At 39.6% G+C, this 25,157-nt stretch overlaps 1 protein-coding gene across 7 annotated transcripts in view; it reads left to right on the top strand.

The window, feature by feature from the left end:
- The window catches only part of KIF1B (kinesin family member 1B), a 150,355-nt gene that overhangs the window by 84,355 nt on the left and 40,843 nt on the right, over positions 1-25,157 (top strand). For 5 of the 7 annotated variants that reach the window (XM_082613275.1, XM_082613274.1, XM_082613276.1 and 2 more), the window contains 5 exons: positions 17,201-17,294; positions 18,647-18,795; positions 20,191-20,369; positions 20,525-20,662; positions 21,840-22,088. In XM_082613275.1, the coding sequence (XP_082469401.1) occupies positions 17,201-17,294; positions 18,647-18,795; positions 20,191-20,369; positions 20,525-20,662; positions 21,840-22,088 (809 nt within the window). Of the gene's footprint in view, positions 1-2,901; positions 7,750-17,200; positions 17,295-18,646; positions 18,796-20,190; positions 20,370-20,524; positions 20,663-21,839; positions 22,089-25,157 lie in introns of those variants that run through there. The other 2 variants (XM_082613279.1, XM_082613280.1) reach the window with 2 other exon arrangements.

A 25,157-nucleotide genomic window follows, 5' to 3' on the forward strand; every position in this document is an offset into this window, starting at 1 on the left:
CTAACAGTTAACAATACTGAATAAAAATGTAATTTTATGACCCTATATTGGTCAACCAACAGATATATTTTGAATGTACCCTATGGATATACATTGAGACGATACAAAGGAATTATTATTCAGTAAATATTTAATATTTATTATATACAATTATTTTTGCATAGCAACAGCATTAAAAAATGGAATTCAGGCTCATGAGTTTTCTATTACAGTGATTCCCCAAATGCATCCCATTGTTACATTGCTGGACATTCTCTTATAGTTAGTGCTTGATTCTACGCCTGGTCCTTTCTGTGCTTGCTTTTTCACACATGTTTTGGTTATTTTCTCTCTTTTATTTGCATAATCTTCATGCAGAGTCTCTTTAGGAGGCCCACTTTGCATTTGGTATTTAATGAAAGCAGAAGGATCATTTAGTGACATGTGAATTGGACAGATCTGAGTAGTTTTTCCAACCCTGTAATAAATGAATCTAAATTTCTTAAAATCTCTCTCTTTTTTCTGACATGAGATAGGATTTGCATCTTGGCACATAAGCTTTGCAAGAGTTTTCAGTATCATGATCAGTATGTGATGGGGGTGATATGTTTGAGCTTTAAGGAGAACATATTCTACAGAGTCAATATGACAGTATTTTAAAAAGAAAGAAAATTATGGCCACTTGATGAGTTCTTTTGGATTTATGTAAACTCATTTAGTTATGTTTTATTTTAGAGTTTAAAGGCATAACTTTTCTCTCCTAAGTATGACATTAAAGCAATGATTAGAATATTTGTTATTTCCTGAATTAGGTAGTGTTCATTTCATCATTAAGCAGTTTTTAAAGGAAAAGAAAAGAAGCCAGGAAAAAACCTGATAGTTAATTATGTAGGAAGAATCAGAGAGAATTTATGTTCTATAAAACTCAGTTTATTAAAAACGAACAAACAAAAAAACTCAGTTTATACATATTTGCAAGAAAACCTTTTAGGAGTCAGACATATTTTTTTTCTCTAATATTTATTAATGTCATCTTCTATCACTTTAGATTTTATCACTTAAGATTTTTAAAATAAAAATAAAAAGGAAAAAATAGTGTAGAGTCTGTAAATTTAGCTTTATCTGCTTTTTGCTGCTAAATTTTCAAATAGGTAGGGGTTATAAATGGTTTAGTATCCATTTATAGACGAATAGAAATAATACAAATCAGTAGTAACATCTCCAGATTCAGGGGCCAAATTATTATTATTGTTAGAGGTTATTTTTTTGTTCCCTAGAAAGTAACTGTACCTAGAAACATAGAAATTTTTGGTCTAGAAAACAAGATACTATTTATCAGTTTCAACTCTTTTTTTTTTTAAACCCTTTCCTAGAGATAATTTTGGTAATCATAGCCAAAGTAAAAGAGACTATTAAATAAGAATATCTTCATTTCCTAGACTATCTTGAACTACTCTTCCAGTGAGTAGTTTCTTTTCCCAGGAACTTTTATCTCCTGAATAGAAATTCTTCCTTAATCCTATCTGTCATAGGAAGTTCTAAGTCCAACATTGCTTTCATTTAGACCCATGTTATCAAGATTTGCTTGTGTTAGTTAAGAATAATTGGCTATTATCCAAATAGCCATTGAAACTGCTTAGCTATGAATTCAGGCTGCTGTTTTAGACCTAAGTAAAGTTGTTTGAAAAAGAGGTAATTGTGCAAAGACAGCTGGAAAGACAGAGAGAGATAACATTTTAAATTGGGTCCATAAGCAGAGTACATAAGCGGAATATAACCTTTGTGTTTTACGTGTTGATAGGAAGAGTTGTCAACTTAAAGTAATATTCCTCAAAAAGCTAGAAATACCATGGGTTTTCATAGATGGAACACGTCTCTAAGTTGTATTTATTAAAGTATTACTTGGGGAATTTTGAATAATGTTTAATGAAAGTATATTTACCTAGCTTAATTTATGTTCTGGAGATTTGTTTCCTAAAATTTTGGAGGTGAGGTATTTATTGGTTTAAGTGTGTGGAAAACAAAATAGCAGACCCACTATAAAGATCCTTTTTTATGCATCCTTATTCTCTGGATAACAAACTTTAATTGTGAAATTAAATGAAATGGATCAATTTGACCTGACACAAGACAGTAGCAAATCTGATACATGCTCATGGAAAGACTAGTTTCAGAACCCTCTTATCGTCTAGAAAAAAAAAAAAACAATTTGGTTGATAAGAACCTCACATGGTCTGCTAATAGGGATTCTTAGCATTTTTAACATAATCCCTGTTTGACTGCTTTTTCTACTTTCTCATCTTCTAACTTTTTTCTAGGGCTGCTCTTTTTAGTAAAGCTAAACAAAACGTGGCATCCTACAGCATTACTAACCTTTGTTAATCCGCCTGCTCGTCACATCTTGTATGGCATCTGTGCTCACTCATGGGGGAAAGAGTTTCTGGAAGAAGCAACAGCAATAACCAAGGCAAATGTGGGGAAGTGGCTGCATGGGTGTTAGCATGTATGGGGCAAAGGTTTTACTTCGTTTTCTTGAGATAGTGGAGATGTTATTTCACACCATTTTGTTAATAACTTCATGTGACTTTACAGTGAGAGACTGTTTCTCACTGTTTCAGTCTTCCTAAGAAATTTGATTGCAGATTTCATCACTTAAGCCAGAAAGTGGAAATTTGGATTAATGTTACTAGAAAAAAAAACCCAAGCAAATCTTTATATTAATAATAATCTACATAAGCATATGTCTTAATAGACTTGCACATCATTTAGGGGTTTTTTTGTTTGTTTGTTTTTTAGTTTTTTTGATTTTGTTTTTAAATTTATTAGGGCTTTTTTGCTTGCTTTTTCTTCGATTTGATTTTCCTTTTTTACATTTTAATTTTGGTTATTTTGGGGCCATTTTTTGATTTTGTTTTTCCAAAGGACGCGGATTCTGATAGCGGGGACGATTCTGACAAGAGGTCCTGTGAAGAGAGCTGGAAACTGATTACTTCTCTGAGAGAAAAGCTACCTCCCAGCAAGTTGCAAACCATTGTTAAAAAATGTGGCCTCCCTAGCAGTGGGAAGAAACGAGAACCAATTAAAATGTATCAAATCCCCCAAAGAAGACGCCTGAGTAAAGATTCCAAGTGGGTCACCATCTCAGATCTTAAGATACAGGCTGTAAAAGAGATATGCTATGAGGTTGCTCTCAACGATTTCAGGCACAGTAGGCAGGAGATTGAAGCCTTGGCCATCGTTAAGATGAAAGAGCTTTGTGCCATGTACGGGAAGAAAGACCCCAACGAGCGGGACTCCTGGAGGGCAGTGGCCAGGGATGTCTGGGACACGGTTGGTGTAGGGGATGAGAAGATTGAAGACATGATGGCCAGTAGTAAAGGAGGAACTGATGTGGATGACCTCAAGGTTCATATAGACAAGCTGGAAGACATTTTGCAAGAAGTCAAAAAGCAAAATAACATGAAAGATGAGGAGATAAAAGTATTAAGAAATAAAATGCTCAAAATGGAGAAAGTCTTGCCACTCATTGGGTCTCAGGAACAGAAAACCCAAGGAAACCACAAAGCAAAGGAACCTGTTGGAGCTGGTGCCAGTAGCAAGTCTGAGATCGATGTATGTAAAGGAGACAGTGGAGAACTTGGGAAAGAAGAGCGTGTTTCCCAGCTGATGAATGGAGACCCAGCTTTTAGACGTGGACGTCTGCGTTGGATGAGGCAAGAGCAAATCCGGTTCAAGAACCTGCAACAGCAGGAGATAACAAAGCAGCTTCGTCGGCAGAATGTACCTCATAGGTTCATCCCTCCTGAGAACCGGAAGCCCCGGTTCCCCTTTAAGAGCAACCCTAAACACAGAAACTCTTGGAGTCCCGGGACACACATCATTATAACAGAAGACGAGGTTATAGAGCTTAGAATTCCGAAAGATGAAGATGGAAGGAAAGGAAATAAACAGGAGAACCAAGAGAAGGGTAGTAGAGCAGCTTCTAAGGATCCCCAGTTGCCATGGGGCTCTCAGGGCCCTCGAAGTCAAGATCACATTCAAGTTAGCAAGCAGCATATTAATCATCAACAACAGCCACCTCAGTTACGCTGGAGAAGCAACTCGCTCAATAATGGCCAACCGAAAAGCGTGCGCTGCCAGGCATCTGCTTCCTCAGAATCACTGAACTCCCACAGTGGTCACCCCACCGCTGATCTGCAGACTTTCCAGGCAAAGCGCCATATGCATCAACATCGTCAGTCTTACTGTAATTATAACACTGGAGGTCAGTTAGAGGGCAGTGCAGCCAATTCCTGTCAAAAGCAGACTGACAGACCCAACCACTGTAGCCAGTTTGTGACACCTCCGAGAATGAGGCGACAGTTCTCAGCACCCAATCTCAAAGCTGGTCGAGAAACCACAGTATAAATTACTGGACAAACTTGAAACCTTGGTGGAGGAAACAGGCGATGGTAGCTTATGATTTGGGTTGGTTCTAGCCTTGGCCTTGAGTTCCTAGTATTTGCGTTATGATTATAATGTTGTGCTTCTAAAATATTAACTGATTTTAAGATTGTTAAAACATAAAACACTGGTAAATGTTTCGACACCTCTCTTTGGTTTGTATACCATAAGTGGGCAGTTTCTGGAATTTTGGACAAAACACTGAGACCTCCCTTATTTTTCTGAGACTTTCCTCCTTTCTTGGTGCCTAGATAATATACTTACTTACACAGACTGGTCTTGTTTTGGTGTAAGTTTGCTATGTTTTTATAATGCCTATAAATTTATCTGATATCCAGAAAGACTTGCCTCTTGGTTTATGCAAACATTCAAAAGAGGAATTTGATATGTAGCATTAAATGTCTATTATTTCCCCATAAATGTTAGACATTAGTTTAAAAATAATAACATGCAACTGTGTGACCACAGCTTTGGATTTCTTATCCATGTCTGTTTCTTTCTTTAAATATCATGGAAATTTTCAAAAACCAGAACTAAATGTCTTTGGACATATTTTATAGGACACAGCTTTGCATCTTCCGTGGAACTTCCACATCTTCTTGCTCTTCTATGTTTTACATAGAACTGATTCAGGAGGGTTGTTTTTTTTTTTTCTTTTGACTGCATCAGTGTATGTATGAATTTTGTCATAATACTGAAATCTTTAAATTGGCATCTGTCTGGATTTCTGTTTGTGGCTCGCATTTTGAAGTTTAACATATCATTTCTCACACAAATACATACACAGAGAGACGCTGAACTATTCACCAATATCATGCCAACAGAAATACCAACAAAATACTCGTATGATTCTTTGAGCAGTATGTATAAGTTTATAGGGAGGTTATTTGGTGGAGAGAGGGGAGAGGTGGGACATGGGGAGAAGGCTACAGCATTTGGCTGTGTGTACTTAATTTTCAGTAGATGATGAAATAATGAAACAAGTTAACTTTGGTTTGGTTTAGAATAAAGGAGATGATGTATAATAAACTATTCTTTGGTCAGCAGCAGTGATCCTCACAGATACTCAAGCAAGGAAAGAGAAGTCCTGATGAACAGTTATTGTATCAATACCTCATTTTACTATGTTGTGGTCTCAGTTTGCCTCACTGGAGAATCCACTAAAAAAGATGGATTTTGATGGGAAGAAAGAATAGTTTTCTGCATCCTTCATCTCTTGAACTTGTCAGAAACTTTTTAAAGAGGCGGTGTGAAGAGCCAGAGATGTCTATGAGATTGTCCGACATCATGTTGTTGAAGATTACTAAGTCACCTATCAAACGCTTGTCTTCCAGATGGTGTGAAAAATTACATCCAGGATAGCAGTTAACGTTCAAGGAAGCCTTAAAGATTGTGATTATATGGGTTTTTTCCCTTTGCGTGTAGGCACTATTCTTTATTAGAACGTTATTTTTAATCATAGTATTTTTTTTCTTTGCTTCTAAAAAAATGCTTTTATAATGCACAGAAAGTTGCTTCCAATTAACTTCGGGGGTTATTTTTGCTTTCATAGCTAGAGCAGTCCTAGTCTTCAGCTGAAGTTTTATGGCAGATTAGACAGGGGTGATGTCTGTCATGGGTTGACTGAATGATGTTTGTAATGAGTTGACTTAACTGAGATGACAGTGTCCTGTACCATGTGGTCTGCATCCACTTGGTCGGGTCCTTCAGATCAGTCACTTCGGTGCATCTTGTGTAAACCCCGTTCGTCCTTCTTTGTTCTTCTTAGACAGAGTTATGTTATCTATTTCTTTCTTGCAAAAAAGTTCATTTTCTAAAACTAATAATAATAATAACGCAGCTTTCAACTCTGTAGCAAAAGTGGGCTTTCAATTTTCCAACTTGAGATAACATAGGATAGGCCTATATATTTTCATTTTTATGGTGGCCTTTTAATCTCATTATGGGCAGGTACCTCCCTTTCACACTAGACAATGGGAGTGAGTTTCTACTGGTGATCAGGAGACACTGTAGAATGAAAAGAAATACAGTACTTCATTTACAGATGTGGGTTGTGGTAGGCACTATACCCACACTAATATTGCAAAGAATTAGATTTGTATTTGTGCTTCATCTGCTGATCCAGGCGCCCTCAGATTACTGAAATGTTTAGATATCTAAAGTAGCCCTTAATTTCAGATGACCAGAAAGAAATGAACCAAGATTTGATTACCCTTCATGCATTTCAGAGCAGATACTTGTCTTAGAAAATAACTGTGTGAATGAAATTTCTTCATTGACTTTCACTGAAGAAGTAACTAGTACCATGCTTTTGTGATTGGTATAGCCCACATTGCTTCGTTTGTTTTTTTAATTTGACAGTATCTGTCCCTAAGCTTAAATACTACAAGACCAAAGGGAAATGGTCACCATTAAGCCATTATTGTATTATTGAAATATCCCTAACTATTATTGTAGTGAAACTTTTTTTAAAAGTTTGTGCTATTGAAATTATATAATGATCTGACAATAATGGAAATAGAGTCCTAATCAATTGGTACAGTTTCACAAACCAAACCACACACTATGGTATTCCTTGGAGAGTTAAAGACTTCTGTTTATCTAATAAGTCTAAACCAAAGGGCTTTTCCTTTAGTTTTGCTTCTCATTCTTTCTGGTGCTTCTCTTTTCACTGGAAATGCAATGAATGGGAATTGTTTATTCCATTGAAGTGACTTGAAGTGACCTCTTGTGCTTTAGGTGTAGGTTGATGCTGAAACAAAACAAAACAAAACAGGACAGAACACAGTTTGTCACACCGATGTCTGCATTAAAGGCTGTCAGACCACAGGAAGTTACATAGGTTTTCTCCCGTCAGCTGCTATACCCCTGTGCCTTATTGGTCCTTTGTAGACTTGCCTTAATGATTTGTACAAAAGACTGGGAGCAGGGGAAGCTGTTGAGTCCTGGCGTACCTTAATGAAGACGGCTTCTTAGGTGCGGTGCAAAGCAAGCATTTGTTCTGCACTGTTAGAGCCGAATTCTGTATTATGAACGGTTTTCATAATTGTCTACTTTATGTCATCTTTCTGAGATATAAAAACCTGCTCTAGATGCTTAGTTTGAACCACTGTAGGTTGTGAAGTGTATTGGTTTCCTCCCATCATGACTGTAAAAAGAAGTTGTGAATCTTCTTGTTAATGAACTATGGATTTCGCCCCCAGTTTCTTTTTAGAAAATGCTTGAAGATTGTCTTTGAGTGTAAGATCTACCTTTTCAGAAAGGGAGAGTTAGTTTGTAATGTTAAAAAATAAAGTCCTCATTCAATAAAAACTGAAATTATCTCTTAAGAGTGTGATTTCTCTCTGATGTGGGAGGAGGGAAAGTGAAACAGAGTGATGCTAATGAAACCTGGTCTTGACTTTTATTTATTGCTCTTTCACCTGAAGATGGTTACAAACCATATCTTTTAAAAAATATTTCTACAGGAACTTGATTTGTTTAGAGCTTTTGCTTTTTGTTACCCTTTTTGATTTATCAAAATTCTATCTTAAATGAGGTCTTTAATCCCTATTTTATGCTATGTTTTACTTAAATAAAACCTTTTATATTATAAGATAATGAGGATATCAGATATGCCTTTATGATTTCTTTGAGTTTATCTTGTATTTTCTGGGTTTTTTTAACTATATAATTTTGATTTGCAGTTTTCTTTAAATGAAATGGTATACTTCTTCATATGGGTAGAAATGAAATTTCTAAAAAGCTTTGAGGAACTCTGTTTAGCTTTTCTTTTTTCCCTTAACCACTGCTTTTCTCCACCCAGAGCATTGGTGATATGTTAGAGGTGAACAGGACAAAGCAGAAGATTTTTCTGGAGCGGACCATCGGTCTTATTGAACATTTGGACATGACACTATTTTTTATGTTGAAAAGCAACATAATCATACATAATGGAGTAGAATACAAAATCCACATGTTTTTTTTTCCCCCAACATGAGTTTTTAATATGAAATTTGGAACTTGAGGGAAGTGTTATGCTTGGATTGGCTTTTGCTGTAGCCTTCTTACCCTTTCCCTTCAGGTACTTGTATTTCTCTGCTGTTGGAGAACCTGGTGGAAAAGTTGCCAAGACCTGACCATTCCTAGGACAGTACAGACAATTCCAGTGCAGTATGATATGTGTAGTGATGGTTGTGTGCACAGGATGAGTGTGGGCAGAGTGGGAAAAGGTTTTTGAAAGAGGAAGCCCTGAGCCAGGAGCAGAGTCCCAAAGTACAACTGCAAATGTATCCAAGTGAAGAGTGGCAGGGGGAAGGAGGAAACGGGTCAGGTCCAGGGAACTGCGAGTAACTTGGGGGACCTGGCGGGGGGTGGGGCAGGGGCCAGATCATGGCATGCTAAGGGCTTCAGATTTTACCTTGAGCATGATGGAAGCTACCATGTATTATACAGGGAGATTGCATTAGTAGATTCACCTTTTAGAAATGGCCGAAGTTTGGGTTGGATGGAGGCAAATTCAGAGCCCAGTGCTGCAGTTGGGAAGTTGCTGGATGAACTAAATGAGAAACGATGCTTTCCAAAGAGAGGCGGGGGGACAGGATGGAGGGGATGGCTGATAGATTATTTGGAGATAGAATTAATGAACAGTTCGTGGAGGGGGATAAGCCCTCCACGAATTTATATATATCCCACAAGGTGAAGAAAGCTCTTGCTTGGACCATGTTTGGAAAGTAAAGTTAATGAGACCAAGATAGGACTGAGAGATTGGGAGAAAATAGGAGCTGCACAGGTCTAAGAATAGGTGTTGTGAGACCCCCGGAGGCATAGATCTGAGAGTGTGTCTGCACGGTGCTGCTGGTGGTGAGTACATTAAGGTGTTGACAAGAACTGGGGCGTGGACATCTCCCTTCCAGCTATGGCTTGCTAATTGTAATCTGCCATTGAAAGAGGAAGGCAGCATTAGCAAAATGAGCCAAGCCTCTAATGTCAGAAACAGCCTAACCAGAAAACCCAGAATTGCGACATTGATTTTACCTTACATGCCACCTCCTCAGAAATGCCCTAGTTGTGGTACCATCGTGTCTCACCTGGTACCACAGTAGCCTCCTAGCTGGTCTCTTCACTTCTGTTCCTGACCCCCGTACGCCACTGTCCACATAGCAACCAGCAGCGTCCTTTGAAAACAAAAATCAGTGCCAGTGGCCTCCAGTGGCTTCCCATTGCACTTTTAAATCTAAACCTCTTATCGTAGCTTCCAAGGCTGTCCCTGTTTTGGCTTCTTGCCTGCCTCTCTGACTTTAAGTCTTAACATTCTCTCACTAGCGAGCACTTTGGACTTCTGTTCTTTGAACTTGCCAAGCTCGTTTCCACCTCTGGGCTTCTCACTTCCTCAAGACTGGCATCCTTTCTTCTCGTGCTGAGCTCCTCTTCCGGATCGGTGCTCACGAGCCCCTTTTCCTGCCGCAGCCTATCCCAGGGCAGCTCACTGTTTAATCATAATGCTAACCTGTAGTTATCTGTGCGCTTACTTGGTGCTTCCATGAGACTGTAAACTCACCTAGAATAAGTACCTATCTGTCTTGTTTTCTTCACTGTTTGTCTGTACACATCACCCAGAAGAGTGGTTCTCAAACTGTCGTGTGCATCAGAATCCCCTGAGGGGCTTGTGAGGACATAGAATGCTGGGCCCACCCCCAGAGTTTCTGATGCAAGAGGTCTGCGGTAGGGTCTGATAACTATTTCTCGTAAGTTCCCAAGTGATACTGATGCTGCCAGATCAGCATCCACCTTTGAGAACCACTCTCTAGAACAGGAATTGGCAAACTTTTTCTGTAAAGGGCCAGATAGTAAATATTTTAGGCTTTGGGGGCCTCGTGGTCTCTGTCAAAACTGCTCAGCTCTGCTGTTGTAGCAGAAAAGCAGCCATAGACAATATGCAAAGGGATGGACATGGCTATATTTTGATAAAACTACTGTATTTATCAAACGGTGGGCTGGATTTGGCCTGCAGATTTGCCAACCCCTCAAAGATGGTCACTTTTGAGAACTGTTAACTAGAAGATCAGTACACGACTGTGTATCTGATGTAGAAGACAGGTAAGTGCCAGATGCTGGTGAGTCTGGTGAATGACAGATCCCCAGGCTCGTGACGGGCTCGTGAAATTCACAGAGTTGTGGAGGAGATAGCTATTAGACAGTCACACCAGTGGCTATACAATACATTTGTGACCAATGCCCTGAGGGAGAAATACAGGGTGCTCTGAAAGTTTACAACCAGGCGCCTCAGGGAACGAAAGGTGGCCTTTTCTTGCTCTCAGCTGATGATTTTCATTTTGAGAAAAAGAAGGAATCAGAAGTAAACTTCCTTTTCTTCCCACTTCTAGGTCTGCGTCCAAACCATACTTGGCCTTCCCTCCTGTTGGTGGAAGAACCGTCTGTGCTCCTGTCTTAGCCCAGCACTTGTTCCCTTCATTCTGTCTTCTGAGGGACTTACTGAGCATTTACCCCTTCTCTTTTACAACATCAGTTTTTCTCCCTCCACATTATTCCTGTCAGCATTACAAGCATGTCATTTCACCAGTTATAAAAAAGTTCCGTGTTCCCTGTGACCTGCCACTGCAGTTCTCTGTTCCTTTTTCTAGAAATACTCCTGAGAGCGTTTTCTGTACTTTTTCCCACTTGTCCACCTTCTTTTTCTTGTTTCCTCTCCCCGTTCTTAGTTGAACTCACTCTGGTCAGACTCATTCCCACCTCACCACTGAAGCCACCCTGATTAGGGTCACCAGCGATCTCCATGGTGACAAATCCAGGGTGTTTTCTCAGACCTCATCTTACTAAACCTGTCTAGCATTTGACATGGGTTGCCTACCCTTTACTTCTTGGAACACCTTGTTCTCTTGGCTTCTGATTTTCCTCTGACCTCACTGGCTGTTCCTTCATGGTCTCTGTGGACACAGACATTGGCTCTTTCCGTATCTATTCATTCCCCCAGGTGACCTTATGCATTTCCATGTTCACACAGATGATGATGCAGACAGCACCTCCTGTGTGTTGCGCATTTACAGTGGACCCTTGAAAGACACGGGTTTGAACTGCACGGGTCCACTTATGTGTGGATTTGTTTTCAATGCATACGTTCAGCAGTACTCCTCGATCCACGGTTGGTTGAATCTGCGGATGTGGAACCTCAGAAACCGAGGGCTGACTGTAAAGTTACACGCTGATTTTTTTTTTTTTTTTTTTTGCGTTACGCGGGCCTCTCACTGTTGTGGCCTCTCCTGTTGCGGAGCACAGGCTCCAGATGCGCAGGCTCAGCAGCCATGGCTCACGGGCCCAGCCGCTCTGCGACATGTGGGATCTTCCTGGACCGGGACACGAACCCGTGTCCCCTGCATTGGCAGGTGGACTCTCAACCACTGCGCCACCAGGGAAGCCCTACACGCTGATTTTTGACTGCATGGTCAGTGCCCCAACCCCTGTGTTGTTCAAGGGTCAACTGTACTTGGGCCAATAAACATTTTACGTGTATTACCTTATTGAAGCCTCGCAACAGCCCTCTTCTGTAAAGTAGGTGTTGTTATTCCCATTTTACATGCCTTCCCATTGTCACACAGCTACTAAGTGGGGATCCAGGTCCAGTCTCAGGCAGTCGGTCTGTCTGCAAACCACTGCCCTGCCTCCCTCTGCTGACTCTCAGATGTACTCTCTCCAGCCTGGGCCATACCCCTGACCTCTGGACATAGATACACAGCTCTGACCTGCCATCCAGATAGCTAACTGGCATCTCACATTTAAACTATCTAAACCAGAGCAACTAGCTCAGACCAAATATCCAAGGGTGATCCTCAGTTTCCCTTTTTTTAGTACACCCCGTGATCACATCATCTGTAGGACACACTTCCTCTGTCTGTAAAACATATCCCAACTCCATTCTCTTTTCATCACCTTTGCTGCTGATACCCTGGACCAGGCCACTGCCATCTCCCTTGAAACTGCAGGGACAGCTTCATGACTGCTGGCCTTGCTTCCAAGCCCGCAGGCTGTATTCTCCATGGAGAGTGGTATTTTTAAAACATATGCTAGACCATAGTACTTCCCAGCTCTAGACCACCCAGTGGCTTCCCTTAGAATAAAATCCACAGTCCTTCCCGTGGCCTATAAGGCTGTCCATAGCCTGGTCCCTATCTGACTACTTCTCAACTGCATCCCTAACCCTTCTCACTCCTCCAGTCCACCACACAGGTTTTCTTGCTTTTCCTTAAACACACCAAGTTCCTTTCCATCCCAGGACCTTTGTACTTGCTGTTAGTTATATTTGACTGGAATAAACAACCCCCACCAGAGATCTCAGAGTGCTTGCTTAGAGCTCTGATTAAATGTTACCTCTATGGAGAGACCTTCCCTGACCACCTAATCTAAAAGTCTTCCTCCACTCCTCTCTTCTCTCTGTTACCCTCTGAAAGCTACCTTTCTTTATCTTTCTTCATAGTATCAATACCACTCTCTATTGAAATCCTAGTGTGTACAGTGTCTGTTTACTGTTTATCATCTCTCCCTTACCAGTGAGACTTCTGTCTTATTGACCACCGTATTCCTAGCATCTGGCACATAGTAGGAGTGAAAAAAGTATTAATTTGTTGATGAAATGAATGGATGGATAGTGGTTAAAAAAAAAAAAGCATGCTTTGAGTCCAATTGCTTGGGTTCAGATCCTATTTCTACTACTTGCTAATTTTGATCTTTGGAAAGTTACTTAATTTCTTTAAGCCTTTTTCTTCTTCTTTTTTTTTTTTTTTTTTTTTTTTTTGTGGTACGCGGGCCTCTCACTGTTGTGGCCTCTCCCGTTGTGGAGCACAGGCTCTGGACGTGCAGGCTCAGCGGCCATGGCTCACGGGCCCAGCTGCTCTGAGGCAAGTGGGATCTTCCCAGACCGGGGCACGAACCTGCGTCCCCTGCATCGGCAGGCGGACTCCCAACCACTGTGCCACCAGGGAAGCCCTCTTCTTTTTTAACATGAGGATAAAATAGTAGCATTTTCATAGGGTTATTGGGATGACTGAAACAATCCATGTTAAACATTAAGAACAGTTCCTAGTACAGTGAGCTTAAAATAAAAACAAGGATAGTCGGGTGGAAGAGAGCATTCTAGAAGAGGAAACAGCCAGTGCAGTGCCTTTATAAATATGGAGCATATATTCAGTTAGTTGGGACTTTTTATAAACATGGAAGTTTCCTGGAAAATATATTATTTTTTAGCGTGTTTTCCACAATGGTCCTAGTTTTCCCCATGAAATCAGCAGAACAATAGTATCTGAGTCTCTTTATCCATTTGTTGTAGGAAAATCCAGGGCTTAGAGTTTTTCTGATAGCATACAGAATATCCTTGTTGGAAGCTCATGTGCAGCCTGGTTTGGGGAAGAGGCCGATTCAAGAATGGTGTTGACATTTGGACTACCAGCTCCTTATAGAAATTTTCCCTGGTCAAAATGCAATTAAAGTTTTAGGTCTATAACATTATGGAACATCTTTTTATGTCAGCTTTACTGCCACTAAAGCACAACCACAGCCCTTAGGGAAAGTCACCCTTATACTTTAACTGTCAGAATCTGAGGATTTTGTTTTCATTGGTAGTTTGACCAGCTTGTAAACCTATTCTTGAGGAAGTTCTCAGAAATAAGCCAGTCACAAAAAGTCACAATTCTATGATTCCATTTATATGAGATACCTAGAGTAGTCACAATTGTAGAGACAGAAGGTAGAATGCTGGTTGCCAGGGGCTGGGGGGTGAGAGTTAGTATTTAAAGGACAAAGAGTTTCAGTTTTACAAGGTGAAGAGTTCTGGAGCATGGACAGTGATGATGGTTGCACAATGTCATTAACGTATTTCATACCTTAAAAGTGGTTAAGATGGTAAATTTTATGTTATGTGTATATTACTGTAATCTAGAAATTGGGGAAAAAATGAAAAACAACAAAATCCTCAAGCTAAGATATTAACATTTTTTTCCACCTGATGCTTTTTCCGTAAATCAGCGGTCTTTCTCTTTTTGCTGAAAGAATCCTATGTAATAACATAGGTTTTTTAGAAACCACGCGCCCAACCTCTTACTTTGAAAACAAATGGTACAATGAACCTTTGTATACCCATGTTTGTATACTTTTCCTGAATCATTTGAAAGTAAGTTATAGATATCATGTCAGTTTACCCCTGAATACACATGTATCTCCTAAAATCAAGGATATTCTCTTAATACCATTATCCCATCCAAAAATTTAATACTGATTTAGTATCATGTAAAATACAGGTCATTTTCAAATTTCCCTAATTGTCTAAAAAATATAAATGTTGGAAGTGTGTGTGTGCATGTTTTTTAATCCAAGATCCAGTCACGGTTTATTGATTGCATTTGGTTCTGATGGTTCTTTTATCTTTTGTTACACAGGTATTTTTGAAGAGTCTAGGCCACATTCTAATATGTGTGATTGTTTCCCCAAGATTAGATTTAGGGTAAACATTTTTGTTAAGAATGCTATAAATGTTACATTGTGTACTTCCATTTGCTTCACATCAGTAGACATAAAATGTCAATTTGTCCTATTATCAGTAATGTTAAAGTTTAATAAATTTAGTTAATGTGATGTTTCCCAACTCTTTCTCCTTGTTAGTAGGCTCTTGAGATTGTGTGAATATTCTGTTTTCCATCCACCTTTCGCTCAGTTGTTTTGGCTTTTATTAATGATCCTTGCCTGATTCAATTACTGCATCTAGGGTTGCAATATAGTGATTTTCTAATTGTCATTCCCTCTGCATTTATTAACTGGCTTTTTGTTTTGTTTTTTTGGTAAAGAAGAGCTTTCCCTTTTTCTCTCCTTCTTTCAGTATCACTGTGGGCTCGTGGATTCTTTGTATACTCAGTGTGCTGTATATTCTTTTCCTGTTATTATTATTTATTGGCCAATGGGAGTCTTTGTCCTTTTGAAATGGTCCCATCAGTCTTTGAGTACTCCGTGCTTTCTAGCCCAAGATATTCTGGGGTTACCTTGTATTTTCCTTGCTCCAGATCTGAAGTCAGTCATTTTCACAAGGAGCCCTGCTTCCTTTTAGTGGGGAATGGTATTTAGAAACCAGCACTGGGGGCTAGGTGTACTTAGAAAAGAAACTTTTAAAAAACACTACCTGTCATTTTGATAGCGTGTTACCATTTAAGAGGACTTTAACTTGCGTTTTTAAATGGTTTGTCATTTGGTCCTTCCTGCAGTCCTGTGTGGTAGGCAGGTCGAACACTAAAATCTTCATTTTAAAGATGGCCAAAATGAGGTGTAGAAAGGATTAACTTTCCCAGAATTACAAGACTAATAAGAGCAGGTGCCAGCAGCAAAACCCCAGTCTTTTTACCTGTTACTTCATATTTTTATTTTTCATTTTTCCCACCGTACATAGTCTCCTAAAAAGTGTGTTTAGATGTCTTTAAAAAGCTGTTTCGCTGGCTCTTGGTCACTGCCAGCACCACTAAAGAGAGAAAGCTTCCTTTGTGAGACTGAATGGTAAATGAGTAGAGCCTGGAGAATATTTGCATCCCTCTTAGCATAGCCATTGGGAGCGCCTTTTGTACCGGGGTTTGCTAGCGAGGCTTTCAGCTGTCCTCTGTAATGCGTGGAATATTTGATTTGTGACTTGGAGAGCTCTGTTTGAAAACAGTACATAGTCATACCTAAACCATGACAGCCTGGAATCGGGCCACTCCCAGAGAAGCAGGAAGCCTGCTAGTATATTTTTTAAATGCTGTGCTTATGTTGTGATTTGGTGTTGTATTATGTGAAGGTCTTTTTTCTTAACTTGTTTTATTGTCAAAAAACACAAGCTTTTTTTTCATTAACACTCCAAGGAACCTTTTTAGACTTTTTTTTCCTTAATCTCTCTCCACCATGCAATTTTAATATGTCAGATATATAGTATATCTGTTTATATACTCTATGTATATTTGTGCTTTATACATAAGAAGAGTACTTTTTTTTTTTAATCCCCCAAGAACCACTTTTTTTTCCCTGTTAGGAGTGATATCACCCTAATTGAGACTGCATGGGGTAAGATGGAGGAAGGAAGGGTGAATATGATTTGAAATATAGTAATACATTTTGTATTATAATAGTATATTTTGAAATAAAGTTTCTTTATTGAATAAATAAATGCAATATATAGATCGTTTCAATCCTAAGAGCACTGTGATCTTTTGATTACCTGAAGGCTAAACTCATCCTACAGCTGCAAAGATAGTAATATTTCATCCATGGGGCGCTTCAGGGTCTACAGTCTGAATTCTTTCCCCATCCAAACAGTTAGATAATTAGAACTCTTGGCAATACTGGTGAATTTAGTCTTTTCCAGTATTGTTTTCTCCAGAATTCTTGGATGTGTAAAGATACTATTTAAGTGTATTTTAACATTTAAGGGACACATGCATTTTTTTCCTTCAAAATCCCCCCTCTCCTCTACCACAACCCCAAGTAAAGAACTCTTGAGTCTGAGGGAGTAGATACAGAGAGACTGCAGTTAAATTCCTTGGAACACAAGATCTTTTAAAGCACTTACCCATTGCAGACTATTTTGCGTGCTTTATGGCTTTTTTCTGAAGCATTTCTCTGTGTGTCTTTCTTTTTATTGTTGTTTCCTGCCTCAATCTTCTCTTTGCTTTGTCTTTTGCAATCTCTACCTTGCCCTGATCTTCCTTTCATTTCTCTTTTCCTTCCTTCTTATGTCCTCTCTCTCCTACATGTTATCTCCTTTCTTTTCGTTCAGGATTATGAGAGTAAATTGCAGGCCTTGCAGAAGCAGGTGGAGACGAGATCCCTGGCAGCAGAAACAACTGAAGAGGAAGAAGAGGAGGAAGAAGGTGAAATATAGAGACTGAAACTTTCCTCTGTATTGATATATGTTTCGGATCTGTGTTGTCAAATTACTGAGCTGATTTAAAGATGATTTAAAAGATGCTCAGTGCTGAGAATCCAGGCTGTACTCTGTGAGGTGGGGATGGGGCTCATAGTGTCTATTAGAACACAAGCCATCTGAGCATAGTCTCCGTAGAAATCTCTTGGGCAATTTATATAAACTGTCTCATATTACTGTACATATGAAGTTCACATATATGTTGCAAATAAATATAGAGCTTAATCTTTGTTAAGATACTCTTGTTTTTTCTGGTTTATGTCAGGGATTTCCCAGTGAGGGCTTTGGAATATATCAGCGTACATTAAAGCTATTTCTGGCAGATTGCTAATCACATTGCTTAGTCCTGCCTACCTGTCTTAAGTTTTCTAGAATTTCTTAGTTGAATTAGGGCTTTAATGGTTAGTTACTACCTTACAATGCAGTATGAACATTCATCACATTTCATTTTTCTACCCAACCTCTCAGTAATCTCAAGGCTTCATAATAACTTTGAAGGAACTCTTAATTTATGTACTAAATTCTTTTTTTTTTTTTTTTTTTTTGCGGTACGCGGGCCTCTCACTGTTGTGGTCTCTCCCGTTGCGGAGCACAGGCTCTGGACGCGCAGGCTCAGCGGCCATGGCTCACGGGCCCAGCCGCTCTGCGGCATGTGGGATCTTCCCGGACCGGGGCACAAACCCATGTCCCTTGCATCGGCAGGTGGACTCTTAACCACTGCGCCACCAGGGAAGCCCTGTACTAAATTCTTTATTTTTAAATATCCATGTGAGGGACTTCCCTGGTAGTCCAGTGGGTAAGACTCCATGCTCCCAATGCAGGGGGCCTGGGTTCGATCCCTGGTCGGGGAACTAGATCCTGCAGGCATGCTGCAACTAAGAATCCGCGCAACTTAAGAGTCCACGCAACTAAGAGTCTGCGTGCCATAACTAAAAAAAAAAGGTCCCGCATGCCACAGCTAAAGATCCCGCATGCCTCAACAAAGAGCCCACGTGCTGCAACTAAGACCCGGCGCAGGCAAAATAAATAAATAAATATTTTAAAATAAAAAATAAATATCTATGTGAAATATGACTTTATTTTTCCTGTACTAAAAAGAAAAATAGATATATTTGAAGTTGTACAACGTACTAGGGTTTTTTCTTTATTATAAGCCACACATTAAGGTGTATCTTAAAAAAGAAAAAAAGAATGGAGGAAAACTGGGAAATACTTGATGAAAGAGATGAGGTAGAGGAGGGATATAATTTCTACATGGTTATGAGATCACCATTCAATACACTTCGTTTGCTCTTTCAGTTCCTTGGACACAACATGAATTTGAGCTGGCCCAGTGGGCCTTCCGGAAGTGGAAGTCTCATCAGTTTACCTCATTAAGAGACTTACTCTGGGGCAATGCCGTTTACTTGAAGGAGGCCAATGCCATCAGTGTGGAATTGAAGAAGAAGGTACGGAGGGTGTGGGAACATGGACCATCTGGAGGCAGAGCTGAGCCTGGTGGGCTTCATGGTCTTCATCTTGAGCTAACCTTTCCCTTGGATGAACTCAGCAGCTTTTTGCTATGAAACAGGTTTATATATGCCTGTATTTAATATATGTGCCTGGAACATAGTAGGTACTAATTAAATATTTGTTAAATGAAATTTTTAAAATAACATGTTTTCTAGCTTATTTTACAAGCGCAGAGACCGTATTCCTGACAGGAGCTAGAGAAACATATTGGTAGCAAAATACTTCTCTTGGGTTTCTGAAAATCTCAATTTTCTTTTAGTTTTCTACCATTAAGTTGGCACTTTTAAGTCCTATGTGCCCTCTCATCTTCTAGGGTCTGAGAGGCAGTTTTGTGTAATGGACAGGTGCGTACACTCTGCACCCAGACAGCCAGGTTCCAACCCCAGCTCTCTCAGTTGTTTGACCCTAATAGCCCCAGGCCTCCAGTCCCTCACCTGCAAAATGGGTTTGGCAACAATGCCTGCCACCCAGGGATTTTGTGAGAGATGAGAGAGTGAATGTATGGAAGATGCTGAAGTAGTGCCTAAACAGGGTAATTACTATTACTGAAACATTACACCACATCTTAGATTTATTCTTCTGTATGTCTCACGATTTAACGGTCTCCTGACGGCTAAGATTTACAGGGGGCGGGGTGGCAGGGGCAATACTGTGAAGTAGGTAAGAGCACAGACTGCCTGGCTTTGGGAAAAATCATTATCTTCTTGGGGGGCTATATTCTAGTTCTGTAAAATGGGGATAAGACGTCTTACTCATTCATAACCTCATCTCATTTTGTAATCATTTATTAACTATTTCCCTCTTCACATAGACTAAAAGATGGCAGGGACTATCTTTTTGTCTTACAGCTGTATCTAGCATTTCATTAATAGTTGGTAAAAATATAGGGTGGTATCAAGAAATAAATGACATGATGAATGCAAAGCACTTAGCCTCTGGTAACAATTTTAAGAGTAATAGTTGTAATCCTCTGAATTTAAAATGGAAAACGTTAGCATGCCTCCACCCTCTCTCATTAGTGAGAGACTAGAGGGTGCACTCCTGGGTCCACCATTTGTTCTCTACAGAAGTCTTCATTCAGTCAACCAAAGTATATTTATTGAGATTTTACGTTGTGCAGAAACACTGGGCCAGGCTAGGAAAACAAAGTCTGTAAATAGCTTAATGATTAATATACAAGTGGCCACTTTTTTCAGTTGATCACAAGCTGTTGAGCACATGCTGCTGTTTGACCTCCTTCCCATCAGGCGTGATTATATTGCCTTGTTTCCAAAACTTACTTGCTGAAAACAGAAAGGCCGTTTGTCGAATGGTTTCTTCCTTCCATTTAGGTGCAGTTTCAGTTTGTTCTTCTGACTGACACGTTGTACTCCCCTTTGCCTCCTGAACTACTTCCCACTGAGATGGAAAAAACTCAGGAAGACAGACCGTTCCCTCGTACAGTGGTGGCCGTAGAAGTCCAGGATCTGAAAAATGGAGCAACACATTATTGGTCTTTGGCGAAACTTAAGTATGAAAATGTTATGCATAAAGCCTTTATTCTTATTTAATATCATTAAATGGTAGGAGCAGCTTTTTAAAATCTTACATGGAAGATACTTACAAGATGAAATTTTGACGTGACCTTGTGATATTAACCCAGCACACTTTATGGTTACTGTACAGGCAGAGGCTGGATTTGATGCGAGAGATGTATGACAGGGCAGGTGAGATGGCCTCCAGCGCCCAAGATGAAAGTGAAACCACCATGACTGGCAGTGATCCATTTTATGATCGATTCCATTGGTTCAAACTTGTAGGAAGGTATGTAATGATTTTATTGATGTCTTCTTTTCAGATAATGAATGGTTTTATTTTAGTTGTTTAAAGCCTTGGAAGATATTACAGAAAGTTAAAGAAAAAGAGTATAAAAAAGCCCCATTTATAATCTTATCCACTCACACACAGCCACTGTGTCATTTGTTATATTTCCCTTTAGTTTTATCCAACAGGCACATTTGTTTTAAGTTTCAGACTTTCAGTCAAAGTAACTGACAGTCTTCCCTGCCTGTCGACTCATTCACAAAATGTCTTACACTTGACCAAGATAGATTTAAAAGAAAAAGGAAACCTGTGTCTGTATCCTGCATAGTTTAAAATCACAGTATGACGTCCAGTTTATCAGACTGCAATCTCTCCATGATTGTCCTCACTTTAATTTTTAAAGCAGTTCATCTCACTTTAGTCTTTGCCAAGAGTGAATAATTGCACACCTTAGTAATCCACCTGAGCCTTTTTTGTGTATACTTCACTTTCAGCATTTAACGTGAGTCCATAGTGAGTCACGTTCTTAGAGGTTTAGAATTTTTAAAGCAGAGAAGTATAAGTTTTCACCTTAACGATTTCAGAATTTGAAAAATTTTCTAATTGCAAAAACTTTCCAACAGTTGTAAAGGAACTGGGTTAAAAGGTGGAGCTGAAGTCATAGTATTTTGTAGAAATGAAGTAAGTGTTTTCCAGTCAACTCTGATAGTAGAGCGTTTTCAAAGAGATGAATTGGCCAAACACGTCTTACCCAAGCAAGGCACATACCTGCTTTGCCATATACCATTTCATCTGTTTTGTTTTCTGCTCAGAGATGACATGGGAATTGGAATAAAGATTTAAACCTTATTATTTCACCTAATTTTGAGTGGCTCCTTTGAGACCTGGCTGCTGATCTTTTGTGTGAACTGGAGAACTTAAATGTTTTACAGCACATTGTTTACCTCGGATATTCTACTCATGTATTTCCTTTGCTTTTCTCATTCCAAGGATCAGTCCTTGTTCCATTTCACCTGAGCCAGATGATTTATGCTTATTTTATCCCTTTGCTTTTCCACTTGCTTGTGTTGTTTTGGTTCCCCAGTGGGTTCTGTCCTGTTGGCAGCTGTAGCTTCCTGTTTAACCAACTATTCCTCTCTCCTTGGCTGTGTCCGTCGGCATCTTACCTGGTGTCTAGCGCCCCCATTTTCCACGGCTGTGTGAATGAGCGCCTTGCTGACCGCACGCCCTCCCCCACTTTTTCCACGGCCGATTCCGACATCACTGAGCTGGCTGACGAGCAGCAAGATGAGATGGAGGATTTTGATGATGAGGCATTCGTGGATGACACCGGCTCTGACGCAGGGACGGAGGAGGGATCAGATCTCTTCAGTGATGGGCATGACCCGTTTTACGACAGATCCCCATGGTTCATTTTAGTGGGAAGGTTGGTGAGGTTAAAGTGAGAAAGGCAAAAAGGGACCAGCTCTTGCTCTAAAGAGGCTCCTTGTGCAATTTTGGACAATTTTGCTTTAGCCAGTTCAATTCATGACACGCTGATCTGGCTGAGAGAGCCCTCAGGCAGCGTCTGTGAGGTACTTGGCCTCCTCGGTACAGCATGCGGCAGCGTGTGGACACTCTTGTGGAGGATTCCTTGTCTTAAACTGCCCAGTAATTTTGTTCTGAAGGGGGAGACCCCAGAGGAGAAAGTAATCAAAGCTAAGAGTCACACTGTTACGGAGTTGAAGAATGTTATTGTGTCTGATGTTTCCTCTTTGTGGGAATGTGAGTGAGAAAGCAAAAGGGGCAACGTGAGAAGGATAGCAGAGCAAGTCCAAGGCTAGGCTGAAAGGACTCGTGGCATCAGCAGGAATCGCGAGGACAGGAGTGGAATCAGGAGCAGTGTTAGGTTTATTTCTTGCTTAGTCTGTGAGTCCAGAAAAGGATCAAGAGCATGAAGTTTCCTCTTTGTCTAAGTAAAATGGATGCCTTTATTTGGCCAGTTTCATAGATCTTTGGCTTGTGCTAAGATTTTACCTATAGGCATTTTAATGATGAATCTCATAAAATTATCTGTTGAAACCATCAACAATGGATATTTGTTCAGTGCTCCATGACACTGCTTTGTGTTAAGTTCAGCTTACCAAACCAAGGCATTGTCTCTGGCCCCATCTGTCAGTGATGCAGAGCTCTCAGGCACATGTTCCTAATACTGGGGTCTTTGTCTACATCCAGTCTTCATGCTGAAGTAATTTTAATTACAAATTCAACAGTGCAGCACTCACTGGATTAACAAAAAATTATGTCTATGTTTTGATTTAATTTCAGTGCTGCATTAAAACCACATGTTGTTGAACCCTTTAAAAATAAGGGAAATTACATTAGTGTTAGTGGATAAGCACCAGTTATCTAAAAATATGAAAGTGCAGCGAGTCCCCTGACCCATTAGGGACACAAGGTTCTAAAACTTAGCTCAGAGTATGGTGTTGGTTACCTGGTGAGAACTAAATAAATAATGTAGAAGATGATCACTTTTATGGAAAGGGGGAAAAGAAAAGCTTTTTGATAGAAATTAAAGCCTCAATTATGACTGTGGGTTGTACTGTTAGACAGTCTTGGGGTTTTACAATGGTAAAGGGGCATTTATTCAGTTTTTCCATGAATAAATATAAAGGATTATACAACCATGAATATTGTCTGGTGTATTGCCAGGAATAGATGCTTAGAATTTCAGAGAAGCTGATTTATATTAAAATTGAGAAAGGTACTTCTGTGTACAAGTAATGGGACCATAATGCTCTCCTTACTTTATGGCTGTTTCCATCCTCTTCTGAGAGGGTCGGAAGTTGGAATCAAGTTTTTATCCACAAACTGCTGGGTCCTGATGCCGGTCTTGCAGCTTCTCACGCTGCTCACTTTGTTCTACACCATCACACATGAGGAATAGGTGGCTTCACCCTGTGTGGTGAGGTGGAAAGAACACTGACCTGACTTAGGACGAGCAACTAAAACTGAGACCTGTTAGGTTCTGAAGTATAAAATGAAGCGTTAGGTAGGGAGAAGAAAAAGCATTAAAGATCTTTTTCATCTTCTGTATTCTTTCATCCACACTAGCAAAATGAATATCCTGGTTCTACTCAGAGTTCTACTCAGAAGCATTTGTATTTTGAGTCAGTTGTATGAAAATCCCACGTAATGCAGAAATTCTCTGCGTTAAGATATATGTATTTTCTCTCATTTTAATCATATCAGATTTAAGTGTAGGTATAAGGGAATCAACTCTACTTTGATTTTCAAATAAATTATTTGTGGAGCTGTGGCTCAGGAATTGACCTTTCCGTTTCTTTGGGTTCCCAGGTTCTAAAACTGACTTTGCTTTGCAAGAAAAGTATTAGGGGAGAAGGTGAAATCTAGCAGTCAGCAGAGTGAAGGATAGCTCTTTATTTTCACCCTTGACTGCATTTCTTACCTACAAACAATTTGTAATCAACATCACCCAGTTATGTACCAGTCATTCTCTGTGTAAGAGGAGTAACTTCTTTGATGTTTTTGTGATTCACGGGATTAGATTTCCTGTATTGGCACATAATTGCAAATACATTTACTTATAAAATTTTCCAGTTTTTTGTAAAATTCCATTTATACGTTTTGATTCATGGCCTTGGCTGCCTCTGGTGAATTTTTATATGAAAATTAAAAGAGCTTGTCCCTTTAGCTATTCTCTTATGGCATGCTGGGATGTTATGAATCATCCATCATCATTTGGGATGAAATGTAAAATATTTAGGCTAGTGTTCTGGGTTAAAAGTCTCCTGGTTATTCTGTGACCTGAGTACCTGAACTGACAATTCTTTCTGTAACTGATCATAATTATGCTGGTTTTTATTATCTTTATGTTGACAGAATTTGTTTCCCTTTTTATGTAACTTCATAGAACTTTATGCTAATATAGCCTTTACATCTTCCCCTCTCTCGTCCCTGTTCTCTTTCAGTCTGCTAGGTCAAGGTACAAGGATTCTCAAGAATGAAGAATAATTATAAAAATTCCAGTTTAAAAAACTTCATAAGAGAACATTTATAGAGCCCAAAGCATTGATTTTGGACCAAAGCCTATGTTATAATAATAAGACAAGGAGCTCTCTAGTGACTGTGCAGTTGTGTAGTCACAGTGCCGATGCACACGCCACTGCCACTGAATTATAGAATTCTCTCTTCTAAAAAGGGAAATTTACAAGGATACTTCATATTCTTCCACTTTTGGAGTAGCCGTTGCCATAGACAGAAAGGAGATTCTTCTTTAACGTTTGCTCAAACAGTACTTTATTGTAATTAAAAACAGGGGTTCTTGTTTTTGAGTAGCTGCTTTTAAGTATAAAAATAGCTATACAAATTAAATATGGTTAGGAATCTAAACATGTCCTATATAGTTAATATCCATCATGAGTATGGCTTTGAAAAATCAACCTAATATAAAGTTGAATGGCTTTGCTTCTCTACCTCTGGTCTAACCCATTTT

Source organism: Mesoplodon mirus, assembly GCF_964341445.2.
Source record: "Mesoplodon mirus genome assembly, chromosome: 3".
NCBI classification, from domain to species: Eukaryota; Metazoa; Chordata; class Mammalia; order Artiodactyla; family Ziphiidae; genus Mesoplodon; species Mesoplodon mirus.